Source organism: Hakea prostrata, chromosome 10 (assembly GCF_041222555.1).
Source record: "Hakea prostrata isolate BN-2017 chromosome 10, UWA_Hpros_2, whole genome shotgun sequence".
NCBI lineage: Eukaryota > Viridiplantae > Streptophyta > Magnoliopsida > Proteales > Proteaceae > Hakea > Hakea prostrata.
In genome coordinates, this window is record NC_142609.1 from 41,674,775 (window position 1) to 41,697,052 (window position 22,278).

At 36.8% G+C, this 22,278-nt stretch overlaps 2 protein-coding genes and 1 non-coding gene across 5 annotated transcripts; all 3 read right to left on the minus strand.

Annotated features, from left to right (window-relative positions):
• Positions 1-39: 39 nt before the first annotated feature.
• Positions 40-7,551, minus strand: LOC149003063 (Sucrase/ferredoxin-like family protein). Its single transcript, XM_089136223.1, has 5 exons — positions 7,039-7,551; positions 6,032-6,117; positions 5,644-5,949; positions 5,430-5,513; positions 40-738 (listed from the first exon to the last, which is right to left on the minus strand). The coding sequence occupies exons 1-5, from the start codon at positions 7,459-7,461 to the stop codon at positions 273-275; spliced, it is 1,365 nt and encodes a 454-aa protein (XP_088992349.1). The 5' UTR covers positions 7,462-7,551; the 3' UTR covers positions 40-272.
• LOC149003064 (small nucleolar RNA snoR116) lies at positions 2,354-2,444 on the minus strand. The gene has a single exon (XR_016170572.1). It is a non-coding gene; the product is annotated as a small nucleolar RNA snoR116 (small nucleolar RNA).
• Positions 7,552-8,870: 1,319 nt separating the features above from the next.
• Positions 8,871-16,828, minus strand: LOC149003065 (WEB family protein At5g55860-like). Of its 3 annotated transcripts, XM_089137344.1 has the most exons (5): positions 16,460-16,828; positions 16,131-16,178; positions 15,127-15,206; positions 12,909-13,117; positions 8,871-11,439 (listed from the first exon to the last, which is right to left on the minus strand). In XM_089137344.1, the coding sequence occupies exons 4-5, from the start codon at positions 13,077-13,079 to the stop codon at positions 9,607-9,609; spliced, it is 2,004 nt and encodes a 667-aa protein (XP_088993470.1). In that variant the 5' UTR covers positions 13,080-13,117; positions 15,127-15,206; positions 16,131-16,178; positions 16,460-16,828; the 3' UTR covers positions 8,871-9,606. The 3 variants fall into 3 exon arrangements, with proteins under 3 accessions (XP_088993470.1, XP_088993469.1, XP_088993471.1); XM_089137343.1 differs by lacking the exon at positions 15,127-15,206; XM_089137345.1 differs by lacking the exon at positions 15,127-15,206 and having other exon boundaries at positions 16,131-16,234.
• Positions 16,829-22,278: the final 5,450 nt, after the last annotated feature.

Genomic DNA, 22,278 nt, shown 5'->3' on the forward strand with positions numbered 1-22,278 from the left:
CCAACATGAGCTATTACAAAAACAAAATAATATAAATAAAAGTAAAAGAAGATGACTACAGCAACCACTCAGCAAGTATTTTATATGTATATGCATATCTACACATATTCCAAAGGCCAAAGAGAATGAAGGGGGGACCATACTACAAGTGTGGAAGTTGGGATATGAACAGACCATTCTTTGAGATATACATTCTTAAGGTTGGTTATGGACAAGAAGTGGTGGTTTTACCCATGATAGCTCTTAAATAGAAAACTAAGTCTACCATGAGTTTACCATGTCAATTGTTTATAGCTCTTATATGCAATGGCCACAGATACAACGGCCACCACGACTGCAACGGTCGCATGTATATCCTCGCGTTCCAAGCTTTCAAACCATGTAGGCATTACACATGCCTTGCGTCTGCAAGAAGCCCCTTTGTTACCAATCCTAGAACTTAGTTTGCTGCTAACACTGGAAGTTGATTTATTGCTGCTTTTATCTTCTTTCACCACTTTTGCCTCTCTATCATCTTTTCTAAACTCCATTGGTACAGAATTATTTTGGCAACAAGAAGAATTCTTGTTATCCTGGCAACAGGCTGAGACTTCCATCTGAGCTTCATCTCCAGCAAGATGACTTTCATTAGCTGGCTTAGGCTCTCTTCGGCTTTTCTCTGGATTGGTCTCACCATTTAATTGAAGCCTTCGTTCTTGTGCTTTCTTCTGTTCCTCTTCTGATAAACCCATCTGACCCCTAAAATTGAATCAAACAGATCACAGAGTAGGGAGAATGACGGAATAGTCAAAAATCAGTGACCAAAATCACACAAGACTGTCGTCATTTATCTAATCAACCGAGAATAAGTGCTATTGCAGAGATGATCAAATATTAGAAAGACAACAAATATCTTCCAAGTACGTGTGTTCACAATCTTACCAGACAGAAGGATAAATCAGCATCATATATTGCCATCATTAACAAATAATCAGTAGCATCACCATGATAAGAATTATATGAACCGAGTTCTAATAATACGAACATGGAAAGACCACGTGAAAATAAGACGATCTACCCATCTTTTGACTATACTGCGTCTGCGTCCAACAACCTAAAGGAGCAGGACTTTCCAGATATAGTCCAAGAGGTGAGAAGGGGAGAGAACATTTGTCCAAGGAAGGCAGACATAGGCATTGCAATTAGAGTTTTGGGGGGGACGATGCACCAGGATATCTATAGATTGTAAACCAAGACTAGAGATCACTCAGAGGAAACCTGAAAAGACAAATTGGTCTATCACATACTTATTCTTATTGCTTAAGGCACCTATCCTAAAAGATCCATTTATCGTTCCCTCCATGACCAAATAAATAGCAAGGATAAGGCATGCGGCAGTATACTTAAGCATCCTACTTATAAATGACTTTCATATAGATTCCCTATAAACAAATATAAGCACCATTTTGTTTAGCTAATCTAATTAATTAACTAGTAAAACATTATAAATCCTACTTCCACACATCTCAGATATATTCTAAAATAAAATATAAAAAAATTAGTATAGTAATTATTCAAATTAAAGCACTATCATGCCTAGTTTTTCAAGACATCTAGAAAAAGGAACGAATTTACGTAGTCTAAAAATCCAAAAGAATTCACCTATGCACAACCAAGTAGACTACAAAAGATTGTAACCATGATTGTCTTGCCCCCAAAGTGATGGAATGTCTTCACCTGGATTGAGGGACAGAAAAGTATTTCCCTTGGTCAGCTATTCACAACCAAGTAGACTACAAAAGATTGTAACCATGCTTGTTTTGCCCCCAAAGTGATGGAATGTCTTCACCTGGATTGAGGGACAGAAAAGTATTTCCCTTGGTCAGCTGAGTGTGGGAGGGGAAATTTCCCTTGCACCAGCTGAACATGCCTTGCTCAAAACTCTCTTACAGTTCCTCTCACTGATCTTGTATAAACCGGAGACATAACCCCGGTTTACAGTAGATCATAGAAAGAATGTTTCCGTTACAAAGCCTTGACATGATCTCACTATATTTATTTTTTATATTTTATTCTGTTAGTCTATGCAGGATGAGCTGCTGATTCCAGAAACAGAGAAGAAATCTCCAAATCTTGTCTTAATCTAGAGGAAATCTATCTAGAAGAAGGGTATAAAAAAGGGGATTTATGATGGTTGGGTTCTTCTCTTTACTACCTTTCTATTATCTTCTCTCTGGGAAAAGGTTTCAGGTAGCAAAAGCTTTGGCAATAAAATCCGGCAATCTGCTACTCCATTTTTACCATTTGCTACACTCACCCTCCACTCAGATGCCTAACTATACCGTTCTAATGCAAAATTCGTCTGTAACCACAGAGGCTCATGGATAAGGATTCAATAGCATCAGTTAGCTTTGATCAAGCTTTCATAGTTTCATGGTATAGTTTTATCATTATGACATTTGCCACCTCGTCTTACAAACAATATATAACTAAGACAATTCCAATCTTAGAGATACAGACAAGTCATAAGCCACTGGCCATTGTAGGATTGTTTTTCTGCTGATCCACCTATCGATTTGGTTGGTGAAATCATATTATTACTATTATAAAGCATGAACTCAAGAGAAATAGCTACATTTCTATTTCCTTAGAAGTCCTTAACCATTCGATTTGCATAAATAATGCCCAAAACTGTAATTTTGTTTCATAATATAATAATAAACAATATTAATTGAACCCCATTTTCAGTAATACATAATTACTTGACAACAATTTTCTTTGTTCTATAATAATTAATTTTTGCAATACGTAAATGTTTTTCCATTTCTTATCATTGTGTTTAATTTTAATTAATTAGTTGTTCTGTCCCCTTTTCCTCAATTATAGAAGTTAGGATAAATTACTTGCACACTACTATGGAAGAAGCAAAAATGATATATATAGTTTTTAACCGTAATTAGAATATCAATAAATACTAAAAAGTCCTCTTATCAAATTAACCTAATGCCACAACAATTCCAATACAACTTTACTCCATGATTGCAAAATTATAACTTTATTCGACTAATTCTCATATAATAATACTTCAAAATTTTAGTTCATTCTAATAAAAAAAACTTTTGAGAACCACCTAATATGTATATTAAAATATATAAAATTTTTGGAATTGAAGGATTTGGATAATCATTCAACTCATTAAAAATAAATGTCTAATTTAGTTCATATTGTTATGAAATTAGGAACAATACTTGAGATTTTCTTCTAGGTTAGTAGTATTTCAATTGCCTCCAGTATATCAAACTTATTATTTGTAAAAAGATAAACTGAAAATCATTGTGTTAAACTATAATTAAATACATAGACTAACCAAAGAAAATGACAATAGCCACAAACATTCCAACTATCTATGCGAATTCTGTATGATTATTTATTATCCTTCATCATGCATAATGTATGAACAAAGTAGTTCTTAATCACTAGGAAAAAATGGTTACCAAAAAAACTCACTAGGAAAAAAAAATGAAGTACTCTTAAAACGCCTCACGTGATTAGCATGTTTAATAAATATCACAATTTTAAACATTTCTGTGTTCACTTTATTTCACTTTTATGCACTACTTCACTTATAGGTGGAAATATTATTTGACTTTATAATACATCCAACAACCTTATAGCTTAATGGTCACCTACAAGTATGACTTGGGATGGACTTTAACTAGATGAGAGCCAGCCCTACATGATTTTGACAAGTTATACTAAATGTTCGAACTTTATAGATGAAATCTATTAATAATTTTGTACGCAAATCTAAAAACTAATTAATTACCATGCCATGTATATGATACATGATACTACCCTCCTCTGTCTAATATTTTTATTACACCCTCATATGTGGCAACACATGCATATGCACGTGGAAGTTTACTAGTAAAAACTAATAATTAGTCAGAACAAAAATAATCCTTTTAATCTAAGAAACAGAAAGAAATAGAGAAGGCAAAACCCTATATGTCAAGTACTATTGAACAGATGGATCACAGCAGGAAGAGGAAGAGAACTGATTAGAATGATCCTCACTCCTGCTGCAGCAGATGAATGAAATGGGGAGCACAAAAAGAGATGGAATTCGTAATTGATAGTGTGCTGCAATTGGCAGATTCAGAACCCTAGTTTTTCATTACCATTCAGTGCTGTGGAGAGCTACAGCTGTATTTTGTTCACTTAGCCTGGTTACTTATAGAAATTCTCTTCAGCAAATTCTGATCAGAGATTGCCTTGAAATTCTTCATCAACAGACACCAGCCATAGGGAGAAAGAAAGGTGATGAAGGGAGTTACCTTCACCAGATACTGGCAGCACAAGAAGGGTCCACCAGAGTTGATCAGTTCCACAGGAGATTGCTCAAACTCCACCGTTGGGGCTGCAAACTCAACTTGGGGATGAAGGAAGCAGGAAGGGTATTAGTGGTATTTTACCTACACTAAGTATAACTCACTACATAAAAGGGTTAAATTGTCTTTTACCCCTTACAATTAACAGTACAACAACCCCATTAGATTTTCTGGACCCACATGTAATTAGGCTGATTTCTTGGGAACATATGAAGATGGGTAAAAAACCAGGGGCTACATGAACCTGTCCACAGAGTATCCATTGACAGCCAACCTTATACCATACAGCTGGTCAGATGGAGGCTGGAATTTGCAGAGAGGCAGACCTGAATGTTATATGCTAAGTTTCAACCCTATTGGAAGTAGTCATTCGGAGCAGACCTGAGTGACAATACAGCACTTTGGGGGCAAGAACAAAATTAGACTATAAGTTCAACATGGAATCTATCAGTGTCCAAAGGATACAGACTGGATTTATAAGGACTACTTGTTCCAATTACTTAAACACCCCCTATTAGCTATAACTATGTGGACCAAGCTCCTAAGAATTTTATAATCTAAGTATCTAACTCCAATATTGTAAAATTACGTATGCATCCCTAATTTCAAACTGTAAAGATGGACAGGGTAAGCATTTAAACAAGGTTACAACATTCATTACAAGCTTTCTGTTACATAAATTAATTGTATGGAATAGCAATGATCAATTAAAACTCAAACATCTGACTAATATACTTTAGAGTGGCGATGCACATTCGCAATGTCCATCCGTTCTATTTGGACAGTAGTCACAATAGATTAAATAATCAAAATCATGTTTTACTGAGACCAATCCATTTGGACCATAGTCATGACAGATTGGATAACTAAAATCCAGTTTCACTGAGAACATGAATAAGGGACATGTACAACAACTAATCTTTCCCTTTCATTTTTTTTTCTTTCCCTGTAATATTCTTGAATGATAGTACAAAAGAGCTAGTCAGACTCTCAATGAGCTGGCAAGGCGAGTATCTATAATTTATGTGTGTATTGTGGCATTAAGAAGATGAATAATACCTCCAAAGGCGGTCTACAATTTCCCCCTTCCCAACATGCTGCTCAAGCAAAATAGGTACATCGTCTGGAGTGACATACCCATACCTACAGAAAATAAGCGCCAAATTAATCAATTTTACAAGAGATGACAATTATGTAACAAAACATGCAGAAACTAGAAGATTGGGTACAAATCAGATCAAACAACAAGATCCAAACAAAATCATCCCCTTACCAGTGACCTGTCACCTCTCCATCTATATTTCTACCAAATATGATAACATTCCCTGCATATTTATGGCCCCCAATATGTGAGCAAGGACTAACAGAAACTTGACCTTCAAGACTATGTGCCTCTATCTCTTCTCTGAACCTTGCAATCAGAGCAGGTCCACAAACACCACATCGGCGATCACGGCTCCCATGACAACAAATAAAAATGTATGAACCTCTCAGTGTTTCAGGTGTGCCAGGAAGCCATTCATTGTCCTTCACAAGCACTTCTTCAACAAATGTATCAGCATCAAAATGGGTCAGCCGCCTGCAAATTTGAGCTGGTTTACAATCAGAAACAGAAAAAATTAACAAAGCTAGAGTCTACCTAAATTAAGTATGTAACTAACCGGTAACGGATCATGTCCGGAAAGATCAATACATCCCCATTCGAAGTCTCGGTACCATCATGTCCTTCGCATATTGTTAAGCGAGTCTTCAGCATAAAAAGGGAACTAAAGTAAGTAAAAGAGAAAGAATAACTTGAACAAAAGCAATGTCATTAAAAGAGAGTCAGCAACACAGGATAGCCAAAAAGACCGACTTGATGCACAAAGTTGAAATGTCTTTCAAGATGAAGATAGCATTAGCATCACTTCAAACAATTTACGTGTGTGTGCGTGTGTGTGTGTGCAAACATGTCTAGAAATTCAGAAACAAATAACAGAGAATAACTGAGCAGAAACTAATAAAAACATATATATGATCAATGGCTTGAGGATAAATTGTGGTCAACCAGGAAAATAAAAAGGAGAGGAGGCAGTGGGGCGAGAAAGAAAGGGAGGGCAAAATTGAATAAGAAAGGTGCAGATGGAAATGTTATCCTAACTATCATGCTGTATTGTGTTCATTTTAAAATCCTACCATTTACAATGTGGTTAGTTCTAGCACAAAAAAATAAGAAAACACTTCAATCCTAGGCCTAAGTCCTTTTAGGAGAAGCCTAACAATATTATTTTTTTTCATAAGTGAATTCAAATGTGAAAACGTACTGCTAACCCTATTTTTCCAAAATCCGTGGCAATGAAGATCTCTTCATGGATGATAAGGTTAAATTACTCAAAACGAGTTCATGTACTAAGAAGCAACCCAACCCAAGGCTCCACTAAGCAACTCAAATTATCTCCAAAACAAACGCACATATGATCACAGAGCCACGGGGACCCGGGGTTCAAAATGGATGGAAAATAAAGGGCTAAAAGCGGTAGACGAAGAATCAGATTAAATCAAAACCCTACTCTTGTTTCTCACAACGTCAAGACCTAATTAATTCACAAACAAATTTGTCCAAAATTCAAGTCCACCCTTTTCACCAAAACCCAACTACCCGAAGAAGAACGAAGAGAAAGTCCAGCACCTTTTTTTTCATATCAGCTTTCCTGGTCATGAGAGTAGCCGAAAGAAGCCTTGGCAAGCGATCGAACTCAGCGGCTTCAACATGGGGAGGCCAAACAAGAGGATTCTTGTAACAGAGAAAGACATGACGGTCATAGATCTGCACGGTACCAACAAGAGAGCTCTGGCGAAAGTCTTGTCGTAAGAATCCAAACTCTAAATCGCTATTGTTTCCACTAGCAGCGTCCATATTCAACAACCCATCGTTCTGAAAGCTCCCTGAAGCGCTTCCTATCTGTGAATTATGGTCGCCAAAGAACCCATCACCATCTAATGATGCAGGATTTGGAGAAGATGAAGCAGTAACAGTAGTAGTCAAAAAGGAGAGAGTGTCTTCTCTGCTACCAATTCTGCTACTGTTAGCCATTGCCATAGCCATGGCCATGGAACTCTTTGAAGTAGAACTGGTAAATGGCAATGGAGAAGGAAGGACTGAAATCTTCAGAGGAAGAAAAGCAAGTTTTTGATAGGTTGGGGATATTTTGGATTCTCATTCTGAATCCACCATTTTGGGACCATAAATGCCGTTACCATCACCGGCACGTGGAAGCCACGTGGCACTCGCAATAAGTGAATTTTTCTTTTTTCTTATAGGAATATATATATATATGAGTACATATGTATAGTATGCAGATGCTCTGTGTTTGGGTAGGATGTTTGTTTGTGCATTCGACCACTGGGTGTCCTGCTCATAATACTTAAATTGATTGGGTGCTACCACGAACAGGGCATTCAGTGATCCAACACAAGAACATACACCATCACTAGACACTGGGCAGTGCATCCAGCTATCGAATGCACAGACGGACATCCTACCCAAACACAAAGGATTTGCATACTATACAGGTAGGGATTCTCATTCGTTAAAGATTAACCCAAAACTAAACCATAAAGGAAGTTTCCTATTGGGTTTGGTTTGATGTCAATTTGATTCGATTTGGTTCCAAATTAATTGTATATTGAATGGAAAAGCATATTAATCATTCTATATTTTTCTCACCCTTTTTTTCCTAGAATTTCTGTATATTTTGAAAGGCAATTATACATGCATCCCCTAAGTTTGCTAGACCCTTACGTCTATTGTATTTACACCCCTTATAATTCAAATTATACATCAAACACATAGTCACCATACGATAGGGCGATCGGTCAAACCCTTACAACACGGGGGGGATCCGGGGTCAAAAAGCCCCTACAATCCCCCTAATTTTTAGGATGATCTGAGATTCCCCCCCCTCCTGATTTCGCGACTCTGTCCAACAGCCTAAGGCAATTTTTTGTATCAATTAGCATTCTTAATTATAATAATTTTTCATTATTTAAATTGTTTAGCATCTATTATCAGTTTTATTTTTATTTAAAATAATAAAAAAACCTCCAAAATCTATAATATACTTTTTTGTCTATTATGGATTATAATAAGAATTTCAAGAGATTTATTTTAAATTTTATAGTTACAATAAGCATAGAATAATCAATACATATTATTTTATAAAAATCATATATTTTTCTTTTTTCTTTTTTCTCACTTGTTCACTATCCTTTTCTAATAATTTTTTATTTCAACACCAAACTTAATTTTTATTTCATAATTTATTTTCAACAAAATTCACCAAACCATTTTTCATTCTTGACCAACATCTATTATAAGTTCAAAATTCGCATACTACCATTTTTCATCCTTAAACCCATTTCAAGGACAAAGAACAAAGAAGGTAAGAGCAACCATGACTGATTATTATTTTTATTTTTTATTTTTTCTCATTTATGAAGATTTAGCAAAGGTAGACATATTTTTTTAATTTTAAAACGATTCATATAATAAAATTAATTCTAGGGATGTAAACATATCGATTTGCAATGAAGGCTGCAGGTTTTGGGTAAGCCATTGAAAAAACAGCCCACATTGCTGGGTTCGGGTTGACCTGATTTGCCCAGTCATCCATGACAACCGGAGAGTCCGAACCACATTGATGTTTGGGCCTCAGGCTACTCTTCCCCAGGCCACAAATTGAAAATTTTCCTCCATGAAACTAAACTCCACCAGTTCATCATGTTCAGGAAAATTCTCACTGATGCGAAAAGGCAATATTTTTCCTCTTCCCTGCAACCAAACAGACTTGGGAAGTTGAAATGGGCTGCTCTTTCTGGGACAAAGAGATGAACTAAAGAAGAACACTGCAATACTCACAATACCCAGATTTTTCCACAAGCTCCATCCTTGCCAAGGATTTGAGTCGATCACAAAAACCACCTGTCATTTAAAGGTCTTCTTTCTCAACTTCAGAACCTAGTCTTATTGATATTTTTTTCCCTTTCCAGATATGGACATATGAAGAGAACATATATACTAGTGCTCTTGAACTAGAATATACACAAATAGTCATGGTGTTTTTCTCCAACCCACCTTCCTTTACCTTCTCTCTCACTTTCCCATTTTCCTCCCTCCTTCCCTTCACATAATTCACACTAGCACAACTTATCAACAAACGAAAACAGGAAACGGAAAATAAATGAAGCAAAACAAAAATCACATAGGTGTCTCCCCAGGGAGGTAAGATTGAGTCCCACCCTCAATATGGCCGCTCTTCTTCCTATGGAAGATACCACTGAGATTGGACAACAGTACCTTCTTCGCGATAGATGTCTTCTGTTTATCCAGCTTATGGACGGTAACAACCTTCTCTGGTAGAATCTGTTTCTGGGTCATGGTGTCTTGCGTTGGCAACGGAGCAGAAACCTTAGCAGATGAAAGTGTAGAAACCTTGGCAGATAAAGGTGCGGGCAGCTCTGGCTCAAGAATTCGAGCAGCAGCATCAGCAGCTTTCTTTTGCTCTCTTTCACGCCACCTCCGGAGCTCTCCCTCCACAGCCTTCTTTGCTGCCTCTGCCATCTCTGCACTCTTCAAAGTTGCCTCCGTTGCAGCCTTCATCTCCTCAATCTCCTTCTGGCCAGCCTCCAACCTCTTTAGTGCTTCATTCTCACTAGCCTTTACTGCTTCTACCTGAGCCATTGCAGCAGCAACTTTCATTTCAGCCAATTTATCAGATTCCTCAACTTTCCGGCTCAAAGATTCGAATTCCTCCCCTGAGATTGTGATCATTGCACCAGATTCTGATGTTGAAGCACGACTTGCATTTGTTCTTTCAGATAATAGCTTAATCTGATCAAGGGCCCTTGCCTCTGCTGCCTTCACTTCTTCTGCGTCTTTAAGTGCAACCTGTAGTGTCAATTCTGCTTCTTCCATGGCAGACCGGGTGGCTTCAGCTTCTTTCTTCAGCTCTTCAGCATTTTTCATCGTTTCTTCTGCCTCCTTTCTTGCATTTTCAGATTCTGAGAATAGTTGTTGGAGGGTAGACATCAGCTCATCAGAAGTAGCTTTGGCCTTAGATTCTTCAGAAAGGGCTGCCTCAAGCTCAGCCTTACTTCTCTGGAGCTTGGCATTCAAGTTCCCAGCAATAGACTCGGTTTCTGCTTCCTTCTCTTTCAGTTCAGAATGTTCATTCTTCACTACTTCCAGCTCCACCTTAAGGGATTCCACCAAGCTCCTAAGAGTGGTTTCTTCTTCTGCCACTTTTTGCAATGCCTCTTTGGCACGATCAAGCTCTGAAGTCACAGTTCTTACAGAATCCATATCAGATGAGCGGGCATTTTCTATCTGTTGTTGTAAAGACCCTATCTCAGCAGCTGTTTCAGAAAGCTTCTGTTCAAGATTACTGGTGGTTTTAGGATCAAACTCTTTCTTCAAATCTAGCAATTTCTTCTGCGTTTCTTCCAGGGCAGCTCTATAAAACTGCCTTTGGACATTCTTTTCCTCAAGAATTTTTTCTTGCTCCTGCTCGGCTTGCAATGAAGCCAGCTTCACTGGCCCAACTGATTCTTGTGTGGCTGCAATCTCCTTTGACAGTTCAGCAGCCTTCTCTGCATTGGCCTTTGCTGCAAGTTCTGCTTCTGCTGCTTGGCGGAATGCAGCAGATTTTTCATTCATAGATGAGAGAAAAACCTGACGGAATTTCCTGAGCTCTTCTTTGGCAACATCAAGTTCGGAAATTGTCGCTGCATACTGTTGTCTGGCATCGCTCAACTCTTTTCTCCAGGCACCCTCAGTTCCAGTGGGGGAACCAGAATTCGCTTCTTCCAGTTTCTTTGCTTCTGCCTTGGCCACTTCTGTCACCTTAATTGCTGACTCCTTAGAGTCATTCACACTTTTCAGTTTGCTTGTTAAATCCTCAACTGTTTTTTTAGCCTTTTCAAGTTCAGCAAATGCTTGGGCCTTGGTGGTTTCAGCATTTTTCAAGTGTTCTTTCAGCTTGTTAAGCTCTTTCTGGGAAAGATGAAGTTGAGTCTCCTTTGCCAACACCCTCTGTGGTAAAACAAAAAGAATTTGGAAGCACAGATGTTAGCCATATGTCATCATATAGACGTCAATGCATTACATTTATTTCTAAGATTTGTCTGAACATTGTCTGAATCATTAGCATCCAGCAAGATACAAATTTGCTACATTATCTGAATCATTAGCATCCAGCAAGACACAAATTTGCTATCTAAATGGGGATCAGATATATCTTCACTTCAAAGGAGATTTCAGGCCAAGCCTTCTGACACTGATTACTTAATATTGTAATCTCTATCTAATTTAGTAGAACTTGAGCTTCAAAAAGCAGCACGAATTGAAATATCATTATAGAACTTCACTCCAATAAATCCAAATCGAATTTAGACTCACTGTTTGCCTTAAAACATAACTCCCAGCAATAAGAACTCCAACCGTCCAAAAGCATGATGGATGCATCATAAGCAGAAGTCATTTTTTGGGAGAGGATTTCCAACACTGCCAGAGTTTATTATTATTACTATTATTACTATTATTATGGGTTTCACTTCAAATAATTTTATGTGCCACACAAATATCAAAACAGAAAATCCACCAGAATTGTAATTTCTAAAACTTTAAATTTCATTTGGAAAGAAAATGGAATAAGGTTAGCACTACAAATGTTTATCAGCACAACCATACACCCAATTTTCACCATGTGGCATGGGGCGTGGAATTTCCAATCAAATGGAAAGAAAGGGCCCATCTTGAATTAGATCCAAGTAAATTTTGGTCACCCAACTCAATATAGGCACAAGTTGTGGTAGAAATTTCTTGTATATTTTCAATAGTCCATATTTTAGGCTCTTATCACTTTTTAACAATTCTTTGACTTTCGTTTTTCCTCTGTTTTATAATTTTGGAAAGGACTGGAAATATTTAGGCTATGGGGGCTGAGGTACATACAACAACTCTGGCTACTAGGTGGACTGTCACAATTCAGATATACAGCAGACCATTCTACCACCAACCCAAAACAGAGGAACATGACTATAGACAATCTAGGTTTGATCTTACAGCTAGAAGTGCTTCATCCATCTTTTAGATCAGATGTAAAAGGCCTAAGCAGCCTCTGTGGTATATAGGGATATCTGAGGCAAGTGTGTGAGGGGTGGTGGTTGTGGAGAAAGTCTCTAGTGTCATAACCAAATATCAGCCGTCAAATTATCATTTAGAGTTGCCAAAGCTAGGCACCCACCAAATTTGATAATGCTAGACCTTGTCCCTGTAAGAAACCAAAGGAATCTAAGAACAATCAATTGGACATTTTTGTTTTCTGACCAAAAAGGTGACTGTTTCTATCCAACAACAGAGGCATCCAACTTACTACCTTGTGAGTTAGGTATTCCATTGTATGTTCATTCATATTTCCCCTCTTGACTATAAATATCAGAAATATCCATAAAATTTATGTGAGAAGTTCTCCATATATTGTTAAAAAACGTAAGAAATACCTCTGCAGAAAAAGAATTTGTTTTTTTAATGGCAGGTTTCTCCTTTGAGAAGGCTCCTTCACCGAATAAGCTGACAGCAGCTTTGACTGATTGGAACGGTGCCCTAGTGTCTATCTCTCCCACCTCTGCTCTTGGAGAGCCTGTTGCATTTTGGCGAACCTTCACACCCATAATGCCCTTTATGTTAATGTCTCACCTCCAGTGTCCACCTGCAAAGGTAGGTTAAAAAAGTGACATATCAGCATGCAACTATGGAAGTCAAAGCAAAGAAAGTGTCGAGGGCATGAACTTAGATACAAGTGCACTTCAACATCTACATGCTAATGAGCAAAGGTAAAGTGAGCTTATTATTTGACAAAGAAGTACGGGAAATTATCTGCTAAGGAAAAAACTTCCGAATTTGAGGATAAGAAAGCATTTCAACAAACCTGCATGTTACATTTTTCTTGTATTTCTTAGAGACGTGAAATTCTATTTTAAGGGTATGAAAGCAAGAAATTGAGGAGAACCAAAGAGTTCTTCAATTTTAAATAGTAAATCAAAGTACTTAGGCCTTTCTTTTCCTACTCTGAATGATAAGAGATAAACACTCACATAGTCCTGGCTGTGGGGGCTTAAATACCAAACTCTTTCACCTTAAGGACTGAAGTCAGGATGACATAATTGTAAGGAAATCAAGCTAGAATGAAATGGATCAGATGGTGTAAAGGAATAATAACATACTATAGCAAAAACTAGACTTACGGAACATCTAACATCCACTCATCTAACAGATAGCAATGGTCCAATCCATTATGCTTCATGCACTACCCTGAGATCTAAATGATGACAAATTCTTTAAACAATATTATGGTGTATCTGGAGTCTGGACCTCAGGAGAACAAATTAGAAATGCTGCAGTCTATAAAGATCCTTGCAATGGATTACATAGTTACTTCCGAAGTATCCTATGTACACGGCCAGGTATATTAAGAAAATAATACAGCAGAAACATGAAAAACAGAAGAAAGCACCACATACATATAACAAGATTTTATATGGTAAGAAGGAAAGCTACATCCACAGCTGAGTGACAGTTCAGATTTCAATATGAGGAAGAAACACTTGGATGTAATTTTGTTCTACCCATCTCAAACAAAGATAACCACTATTTAAAACAAAAATAATAGAAAACCCTATACCAAGGGAAAAGACCAAAATGCCCCTGAAATATCCTTACTAGAATGGAGCCCCAACATACTGGTTCAAAGTTCTCACAACTCAGGCCCCTCCATACACCATTTCTCAGTCATTTGGACCATTTCAGACCTGAAACGACCTCGTGAATATCCTGGTTTAGCAAAATTAGGCAACACCAATAATAAAATATCCTTTGTATGCATATTAATCAGATCAGAATAGGTCCTTTGCTTTCTCCCAAGTCTCAAGAATGCCAAGCATTAAACTTATCTCACATACTTCTAGGTATGGGATTTAAAATACTGGAGCTTCCTCACAAGGATTGAAATCAGTACGAAAATTGCTAGGAAAAACTGATCTACATTGCAATGGGGTCAGTTGGTACAAAGGAATGCAGATCCAGAGGGCAGAAGCAGATTTGCAAAAAGATCAACCCATCCACTTACCTAATAGATAGCAATGATTTGATATGTTTCAACTCTTGTAACTACCCAGAGACCAAAATGATAACAATTTCTTTAGCAACACATGGTGAGTCTAGATTTGAGGAAAACAAATTGAACTCTACAGGATACACCGACACAGATATCATTAGAAAGGATATTTTTGCCGATGCAACAGGTCATTCAGCAACAAAAACATACCGAGAATCCCAGTTAGACTGGCAAAAATACCCCTTGCATGCGTACCATCAGGTTTGCAGTATAATCTCCTACAAAGGATTCAACAGTGCCAACTTTTGGAGTCCTCATGCAATAACAAGCATGAAAGATCTGCGTTCTTAATTAAGCTAAGAAATTTAACCTAGATGAAATCATAAATGGTAGGAGAAATAAAATGAAACATTAGAATACAATATTTTATATTCGAAGGACAGAAAAATCCTTCACCAAAGCAACCAGTGGCCCTCAACCACAACAACGACTACCTCCATAACACTTCCCTATACCTTAACAAAACTAAACTTCTAACATATCAAAAGATATTTCAAATGTAGCTCAATGAGGGATAAAAAGAGTTTCATCAAACAGAATGCTACACTGTTTTCCCATTTCCAGCCTTTAAGACCAGCATGTGCAAGATGGCTCCTCAGATACTCATGTAAGTGATAACAAATACCTACAAAAATGTAGACAATATTTATATTCTCAAAAAACATAAAATTTCCACCCAGTCAATGTGTTCAGGGTCTCCTAAGGTTCTTCAATAGGATACATCAACAATAACATAGTAGGAAACAAAATAATGAGTAGCAAGACCTGAATGGCTTGAAACATCAATATAAATGAATAATACAATTTCCTGTTAGCTGCTAGCATCAGTTAGCCCAAAAGTTCGGTGTATCAAATGAGTTTTCCAACTTGACTCTATCATTTACCATGGTACACCTATCAACATAAAACCACAGTTGTTGGAGGATTAAGTATACACAGAACCTGCACCCCAAATAAAGAATAAAGAATCAAGAAAACTTTATGGAATATCCTTAAAAGAATTGCGGATATCTTATGGCATATGGATTCACTGGCCCTCAAATCTGATTTTCAGTTCAATTGACGATCAGGCAATTCATGTGGTTTGTACCCAGGCCCACAAATTAATAGTTCAGCTGCCCTCATGCCTGACCTTAGATTTGCAGGTTGATCACTTTGTTTATGCACTTCCATAATAAAGTTCAAATATCTCAAAAGATTATGTATCTATAGTTTTATCATTTAGCAGCCCGAATAGGAAAACAAATCAATACTCAAGTATCTCCATTTAACTTCTCAAAGAGAACAGATACAAGTACAACGAATTGGTTTTCAACATGTCATTCAATTTTTTAAAGCATCTCAGCCATACCCAATAAACTGAAGATTTTTACGGGGAATTTCAAGAGTTTCAGAGCAATATAAACATTAAGAAAACATGGAAATTATAGTGTTTGCTAAAACACAATGAATGAACCATCTAAAAGGAAAAATCAGGGGGAGGGGGAGCATCGATCAAAAACCAAGAACAAGAGAAGCTATAAAAGGATGCAATACACAAGTAACATACCTGAGAATTAAAGGGTGTTCGTAGAGCTAGCGAATAACGTCATAAACCCTGGTAATCATGGAAGGATCAGAGGAATATCCAGGAACCTCCAATAAAGAAAAAACCTAGAACCCCACAGAACCAATAAAAATAAAAATAAAAAAAGAAACAAGCTGAATCAACGACCGTTCATACTAGACATCTATAATCATAACAAGTTAGTAAGGGTCAAAACCCTAGAGACAAGAAAAAGCCTCTAAGCCGAGAAAATAAACAGAGATGGAAGAACCCAAAAGAGAAAACGAGGTTGATCTAGATGAAGCTCCCGAAGAAAGAGTAAATGATTTTACCTACGGCAAGAAAGGAAAGCGGCTTTGAAGCATCCGTGGAAGAGCAAATATGGCTTTTACTTTAATGGGTTGTACAGGCTTAGAAAGGTTGAAGAGTCGTGAAGAGTTGCAGAAAAAGACGGCAAGGGAAGGGAAATTCTTCTAGAGGAAATGGGTTTGGAAATTTTGAAGGTGGGCTTCCAGGGAATTTTTTATATGAGACAGATTCCAGCAGGAACATACAAGAGAGAGAAAGCTAAAGAGAGGAAGACGAGAACAAGATTAGGGAGGGCCAGATGAGCATCTGGCACCGTCCAAACAAACCACCATGTCCATTTGGACGAAAAGGTCAGTGGAATCAAGAGTCAGAGAGAGAAAGAGAGGAGTTTCTTTTTTGAAAATTTAAATTTTTATGAATCACTGATTATTCGCTCCATGAAATCCGTTCGCTAAAAACCCAACAACTCAAAAATTCATATAAGTCTGGTAATTGGCGTTGGCAATTTAGATGGAAAGACAGTAATTATTACGAAATTCTAGGGATTTGAAGGAAGCTCCAATGGGTTAGGGTTGGAAGTTGACCATAAAATAAGTCAAAACACAAGACCTAAATCTGACTCAGTCATTCAATTGGACGGCCGTGATCTGTGTTATCTTTTTTTCTGGTCAAAATTGCATCAACTAATATGATCATTCTTTTTTATTGTGGCTTTTTTGAATTGGAATTGACTTGAAAAGAACTTATATGACCAATATATATTTGATATTGACATCAATCCCTATGATGATGGATCTTCCATATCACACTAGAATCTTTACCTACTTTGTAGGCGTTGCCATTACATACATAGTTAAGTAATGACTTATCTCTCATTTGGATCACCAAAGTGAAGTTATAAGCTCAAAAATGACAGATGCCATACCATTTCATATATACAAGTAACCCATATGTGAGATTCTTTACCTAAGGCTGCGTTTGTTTGTAAAGGTGGGGTGGGAAACAAAACATGTAGATCCCATGTGTAGTTGGGTGAGGGAGAAGGAAATGAAATGAAAGGATTTCATGGAAAAATGATATGGGTGGGTCTCACTTTTTACTTTTTTCAACTTTTTCACAAAGTTCCACCAAATATGTGGGGTTTTAAAATAGCATGGAGTGGAAAAGTTGGGCTACCACATCAGCAATCAAGTTGTCTCCCACATTCCCACCCCCAAGCAACCAAACAATCTATCATTTTGGGATTTAAAAGAAAAGTAAGAAATCGACACTTTTTTCAAGAATTTTCCCACCCCATTTTTTCCACCCCACCTTTATTCCAGCAAACAAATGCAGCCTAAGTGAAAATTTGCATGTAGAATTATGTGCCATATCCTTACAAGTAATAGCTATATTATTGTCTTACTTTTTTCACTTTTGACAAGGTGAGGCATAAATTAGGTGAACTACTCCCACCCAAAATATCAAATAAATACCATGTAAGATAGTACATTCATTCCTTTGGTGTGTTAAAGCTTTTAAGGACTTGTATGTGGAATAAATAATGTGTGCCAATGAAAAACGGCCATCGTTTCTTTTTGATCACGTAGAGTTAGGTAAGAGGGGTGATGAGGCAAGATATTGATCACGAGTAGGGGTGTCAATTTATAGTCCGAACCGCACCAGCCCGTTATAGCCTAAATCGAACCTTAATGGGCCGTAATTGAGTTGAGGATTGTGGAGCCCGCACCAGCCTAAAACCGAACCGCAACCTGTTATAACCCGTTTTGTAATTTAACATTAAATAGTATTTGAATCATTATATTACCATTCAACAATTGGTATAGACAATTACAAAAACTAAGCATGAATTTAAAGATCAAATAGTCATTTTACTACCTAATATCTAGTTCTTGATTTCTATAGAATGGGTGGGTTTTTTTTTTTAATGGACATTGATCAATGGCAACTTTGCTTTCCGTATAACTTTTGCTTTGTTGTAGGATGTTCAATTGTTTATTCTTGTTCTTTTTCTCAAACACCATAAACCGAATCTAAACCATTAATCCAAATTGTTAGTTAGTCCAAACCCAAACCACACCAAACCGAAATCGGCCCAAAACCGTTATTCTGCTAATGGGTCGTGTTTGGGCTAGGTGTTTTTCAGTCTGAAACCGTCCCAAACTGTACCGTTGACACCCCTAATCCCGAGGCTGAACCACTGGTGGGAAGAGATTCTTCATTCAACCTACAATCAGTATTCTGTTGTTCCCATGAAAAGATATTGGTGCACCTTTTATCTTTTGTCCAATTATGTCTAGACATAGGTAACAATGATCTCTTTCCCCCCTTAAAATCACTCAATTTATGTTTTAATTTTCTTTTTGTAAATGATGTACCTTCACCCAAGTCATACATTTGTTGTATTTTTTTTTTTTTTTTTAAGATTATAGAACAGAACTCAGATCTTCTACCCATGAGGGAGAAGATCACACTACCCTCACATCTTCCTTCTTATATTTAGGAAAAAATTTATCTTTGAGCATAGAGAGATAAACCAGAGATAAACTCTAAACTCCTCACATAAATATATGATGGAGAAGGATAAAGATAGCATTAATGTATTATCCAATTGCTAACAAATTAAAGTGTACGCATATGGCATTTTTGTAATTTTGCTGCTTCCCTCGCTCTTTAGTGCTTTTGTGTTAAATTTTGGTTTGACCATAGAGAGCACCCCTTTGACAAACACCTCTTGGCGTCATGGCAAGCAATAAATTCATCATGACTTAGAATAATCCAACATGTGAACCACATTAAATGATGCCAAAGATATTCCTGTCTATCTATATATTTTATTTATTTTTTTGTGAATATCGATGAATATCATAAAGCAGATTTTATTTATATTTTTTTTCAACTTACTTTTCATTTAAAAAATATAAATTAAAATAAACCCTAATTTGGAAGGGCACTTCAATTTACTAATGCACGTTTGATTGTTCTTTTAACCAAACAGGGTTTCAGGATCAGAGTGGAAGATCTCCATGGAAATTTTTAATCTTCTAAGATTCGTTTTATTTTGAACTTCATACGATGTTGCAGAGATCCAGAACTTGGGAGGTAACGAAAATTCTCCAATCTGGTGATTCCAAAACACAAGAGAAAATGCATGCTATCATCAAAACATTCTTGAGAAACTCAAGAAAAAAAAAGCATCCCCCTAATATGGGATTTGCATCAACCATGTCAATTGCTGCAAGGGAAACACTGAAGACCTTCAAATAAGTTCTAAATTGAGGAGGATTGACCATTTGACAGAACGCAACAGTACAAGAAAATTGATAAATCTGCACCATAAATGAAAACATCTATGAAGTTTATTTTTGTTTATAAAGTGTTTAATGATATAATGATACTCCTACTCAAGGTTTAAAGTATTGGTATCGAGTATCGTATCGGTCAGGTGATTTTAAGAGACGTATCGTCCTGTGTCTAGTAATGTATCGCTCTGGCTAATGTATTTTAGTGTAATTTAATGAAGACACGTATCTAGATGTATCGTATCGGTTGGGTCAAATATGGATACGTATCGACTAGTATTGTATAGTATCGTGGGATACTTTAAACATTGCTCTTACTTACGTGTATGTTCTCTCCAGGACAAGACAACATTTTTTTCGACTTCCAATATAATGAAACACCCATGTAAATTTCATACTTGTGCACTGCCAGATAACTTCTCTCAGAGACTAAAACGGACAAACAACACATCCCTTCTGTACAAAAGGACATTTTTGAGGCTTTGACAAGCTCATCCTTTGTATCTATTTTGCATAATCAATAAACCTATCATGATGCCCATGAAGTGTTTGAAAATATACCTGAAAAAGCCAATATGGGTCCAAAAAATAATTGAGAATCTGACCTATCAAGGGAATATTTGGACGGACCTGGGAACAATACGGATGACAATGCTCTTTTGCCAACCCCTTTTTGCAAGCAAAATTACTTCACTCATATGCATTAAATGCCCACGACAGTCAAGCAAGATTTCAAATTTTAGTCAAATTTTAATATTGACCGTTGAATTTTAATGGTTAAGATCGAAATCTCAGACAGACCAAAGTGATTCACTAAACGGTAAATATGCAAGACTGAAGCAATGTCCTTTTGCAAATACTCTCCATTGTCATGGACATTTGGTACTTAAGTTTCGAATTCCTTGAATTCAAGACATTTTATCTTTCTAGGCAATCCAACATAGAGTTCCCGGGTTTCAAGCACGAGAGAATGGAGTGGATCATCTAGCTAGGATGACCCTTGAAGCCCATCCCTTCCTCTAGAACTGGCCCAGCTGCAAATTCCCATTCGGCTAGGCCTAACCCTCTCGCTCTCTCTCCTTCCATTCTTCTCTTATGCCCCCCACCCCTTCCCTCCCTCTCGAGCTTTCCACTGGGCATTTCCTTGCTTCCCTTCCCTACTCTTTTGCTAACCCCCTTGGCCCCAGTCCATTCTTTTTCCCCTCCCTTCTTCTCAAATGGACCATCCATTTATCTTTAGATGAAAAATACATGTCCATCAGTCACATATAAAGATTCATATTAAATTAAAATAAAAAATTTTATCTTTTCAATTTTGCCTCAACATTTGAATGTGATTAATAAACATGTATCTTTCATTCAGAAAGAAATAGATGTCAATTTTTTTATCTTGACCCCAATTTGATGATTGCAGGTGATCACGCAGGGACCCCTCTGACACTCAAGATCTTTCATGTCGCTTCAAGATTGTTGGAGAAGTATTTACTCTAACAGTGGATGCCACTCTCTCTTGGATGATTTTATTGTCGAGCTCTCATCTTCTTAGAATAAGAAATCAAATAATAGAATTAGGAAATGTAGTTTTCTGCCTTGGATTGTCTGTTCTTGGCCTTTAGTGCTTAGTTGTGTATTTCACATTCCCACATAAAAGAGACATGTACCAACTTAATAATCATTACATTGGCTATTCTTGTCCTCAAATTAGCTAATCTACTTCCAAGCATCACCCATGCATAGTGATGAGGACTTCACGTCAACACAAATGTTGATTCAACAGTCAATTATTGAGTTCAGTCGTTATGAATGATAAATTTTGAATTTGATCAATTTGAATTCAAAAACTAATCATTGAATTTACAGGAGGTGCTCAGTGACATGTAAGAACACTAAAAGTGCACAAGCCTTGGATGGAAATAGAAAAGCTAAATCCAGTTTTTGCCCTTCATGTTTCCTTGTCAACTTCTATCTTCTCTCTCTTAAGTTAAAGAAATTTAATACATACTCCAAGTAGAGCACATCTACACCAATAATCTTAGGGTCTGTTTAATTACATGAATCCAAGGGTTAGAAATGAAATGCGATTTCAAATATACGGATTTATGGTTCAAAAAATTAACTGTTTGGTTAGCCTAAAATCCATCGAAGTTCGTAGAGTTCTGTTGGGTTACTTTGTGTGAATCCGCAAATTTCATCAATTTTATACTTATAGTGGAATCCATGGATTTCACCCAATAACCAATAATTGATTAATTCACGTTTTTAAGCAAAAAAGTAAAATCCCTATATTCAAGGATGTTTGACAACTAAACAAGTATGAATTTTCAATTCAAGAATTTAAAATCTCTGGATTCATATAACCAAACAGACCCTTAAAGCATTACACCATGAGGATCATACTCAGTTCGTTGCTTTCAGTTAGTATTTATAAATAACATTAATTCTATGATTAATTGGACTCTCCCATAAAGTCCATTACACTATTGGATCCTAACTAATCCGATGATCTATATTAATATATAAGTTATGCATGACTCAAATAC

What these genes read in the sequence shown, in the direction of transcription:
- LOC149003065 (XM_089137343.1), bottom strand. Translation starts at nt 13,079, where the DNA reads ATGGGTGTGAAGGTTCGCCAAAATGCAACAGGCTCTCCAAGAGCAGAG. An exon ending in CAAATTCTTTTTCTGCAGAG is followed by an intron (nt 11,440 to 12,908) that starts GTATTTCTTACG and finishes GTTTTACCACAG; the next exon opens with AGGGTGTTGGCAAAGGAGAC.
- LOC149003063 (XM_089136223.1), bottom strand. Translation starts at nt 7,461, where the DNA reads ATGGCCATGGCTATGGCAATGGCTAACAGTAGCAGAATTGGTAGCAGA. An exon ending in AAGCTGATATGAAAAAAAAG is followed by an intron (nt 6,118 to 7,038) that starts GTGCTGGACTTT and finishes TTTATGCTGAAG; the next exon opens with ACTCGCTTAACAATATGCGA. An exon ending in GGAGAGGTGACAGGTCACTG is followed by an intron (nt 5,514 to 5,643) that starts GTAAGGGGATGA and finishes TATTTTCTGTAG; the next exon opens with GTATGGGTATGTCACTCCAG.